This window comes from Eimeria necatrix, genomic scaffold (genome assembly GCF_000499385.1).
Source record: "Eimeria necatrix Houghton genomic scaffold, Enh_scaff434, whole genome shotgun sequence".
NCBI classification, from domain to species: Eukaryota; Apicomplexa; class Conoidasida; order Eucoccidiorida; family Eimeriidae; genus Eimeria; species Eimeria necatrix.
This window is the reverse complement of record NW_013654324.1, coordinates 776-3,341: the sequence shown is the minus strand read 5'-3', so window position 1 is coordinate 3,341 and position 2,566 is coordinate 776. Positions and strand designations below refer to the sequence as shown.

The window sequence follows — 2,566 nt, the reverse complement described above, 5'->3', positions numbered from 1 at the left end:
CGTACTTCATTGCCGTTGTGGCTAAAGTTTCACTTTATAACAAACTGGATGATGCCTTTGTAGAGCGAGACAACTGGAAGTCTCCTGTTTTCAGTGTTGCGAATTTTTCACAAGCAACCGAGGAAGTGAGCAAGGGCATAGCACCTTCCAGCAACAGCCGCAAGCAGTTCTAGCCTGTACTACGTTCGCAACCTGTCGACATCAGGCAAATAAAGGCCAAATTAGTGGGCACATAAAGTCTAGACGCGTGAGAGCTGTTTCCAGGACTGATGAACTCACAGTATAGGAATGATCTGTCTTCCTCACGCACCACAGATCAGACGGTGGGATCGATTTCCTTTCTACAGCGAAAAACAGAACACAGCTCGTTTGACGACAAATTTCAAATCCAGAGCCCGTCCAAAAAGAAACTGTTTTCATCCCCTTGGACTCGTCATCTCGGCGTAGCAATCACCTTCCTCGCAGCAGCGTACCTTCTACTTGTTTGTTTTCATTTCATAGAAGCTAGAAAGCTTTCGGCTCCACAAATTCGTTCCCTTGCAGACCGTCATGATAGATCATGTGATTGGGACAGTGCTGCAGACGACGGCGACGATAGGTCTAGGCAGGGAAGGGGGCAGCAGCTGTCAGAGGAAGGTTTATCTCTGTCGCAACATGAGGCTCATGGAGGGCACGAGGCTGAAGCATCAGGGCCTGGAGAAGTTGATGTTGTGGCGTCTACTGGAGAGGGGGCAACTGGGACCAGGTTGGGTTATTGGTCACAGGAACTTGCACGGTACCATGTGAGGGAATGGTCCTGCCGAAAGCTACCTGAGCCGGTACAGCGTAGCCTAGTGGATATGTTCGCGCGAATGGTGAGAGCTGCAAGGTTGTGCCAATCATTGCTGCCAATGCTAACGTCCGCACAGCGACTGCAACTGACATATCAATTGATGCGACTGATTGCACTGGATTTGGGAGCCATTTCTTTAGTGAGGGAGGACATAGAGCCTGCAAGGCAAAGCGTGGGGGACTCTCTCATTAGTTTGGGTCTTAAATGTCTTGAGATAAGCGGCGTGGACCCAACTAATGAAACACAGCGCGCATCAATTCGCCAACTGATTGGTTTAGTTGAAAAACTTAAGCAGAATCGGCCTCTTGAAGAAGATTTTGGTCCTGTCACGTACAGAATTAAAATGGCAAACGCAATGGGCACTGCTGGCGTGGTATTAAAGTACTGTTTGGGAGTTCTGGACAGACTGCACCGACGGAGCTACGGACAGCAGCCAGCGCTACCAGAAGCTGTATTTCAGCAGCAGCTCGATGTTATGAAGGCACTTTACCGTGTACATTCGGAACACCTAGCTAGAGATGCTGAAGTTTGCGCGTATATCATGAGGACCCAGGAGCAAACCGGCATACATGCGCTTTTGGATAGCCAGCATGCAGCCCTGAGCAATAGTCCAATTTTGAAATTAGTGGAAATGAAAAATAAAATAAAAGAAGCCGTACATAGCGCCGGTGGGCTCCTGAAATTTCAGCCGCCGACACCGCTACGCCCGGAAAAGCTACGGGACCACAGTGTTAGCAGCGTGTTCGCGGGAGACAGTGAACCGACAAATGTTAATCCCGAAGCACCGCATGGAATGTTGGCTCAACAAACGCTGCACAAAGGATTTGCCGAAGAGCCCGGACGAGCTTTCAACTCAGCAGCCTTTTCATCCAGCGAATACATGCACGGAGGCACGGCATTCCCTCCTCCTGCAGTTCCACAGTGGTCACCTGGCCAGCCGTCTCACCAAGGCGCCGAACCAGATGCGCAGCCTCTACCGCAACTTGAAAGCCAACCTCTAGACCATCAACCAGATTGGGTCTTGTCAAGGACTCTTGGGAACTCACCAAGCTCTTGGGTGCCTTGGCTGCACGCAGTACACCAACCGTTTCAAGGCCCAGAACACCATCATCCTCGGGAGCCTTCTTTCCCAGCGCGTTCCGTTGATCCTGTCGCTCCTCAGTTTGCTCATGGGGGATTTTCTGTGGGCCCCGTCGGGCGACCCGCACCCGCTGGAGGCGATACTGAACGTTTTTTGGCGCCCACTACACAGCTGCTACAACGGAATCAAGTTGAGTCATCTGCCAGGCTCCAGTCTCCAGCTGCAGTCCCTCAAACACGCGAGTACAGCCTCTTCGGGGAACAGGGTACTTTTCCCTGGTCACCCTTTTCACTAATGTCAGCCACATCTGTCGAACAACAAGCGACTGCAGGCCGTGGCTGGGTGGGCGCTCAATTTCAAGGCATGCATGACCCTAGTACGGATGACTTGGACGAATCAGAGAGCAGGCAGCGGCGTGGACGCTTGGAGTTTGGTCACCAATAAGGCATTGGGATTCTACAGCGCAGCGCTACTCCTTTGAGACTATACTGATTTGAATCGACAAACTCGAGTGACAATGGCTTTTCTGTCCCGTTGCATAAGGATCTGGGGTCTCAAAGGGATCCTGCCACTTGAGCTGCAAAGCAACTCATTGAACGAGAGTCTTCTGTCAAAATCCTTCAAGTTAACAATCCAATGCTCACCTGTGCTTC

The 2,566-nt window shown here is 51.2% G+C and overlaps 1 protein-coding gene across 1 annotated transcript; it reads left to right on the top strand.

Moving 5' to 3' along the window:
* Positions 1-269: 269 nt before the first annotated feature.
* ENH_00053640 (hypothetical protein) lies at positions 270-2,357 on the top strand (the record flags this gene model as incomplete). The annotated part of the gene is made up of 1 exon (XM_013581497.1): positions 270-2,357. The coding sequence occupies one exon, from the start codon at positions 270-272 to the stop codon at positions 2,355-2,357; it is 2,088 nt and encodes a 695-aa protein (XP_013436951.1).
* Between the last annotated feature and the right edge of the window lie 209 nt (positions 2,358-2,566).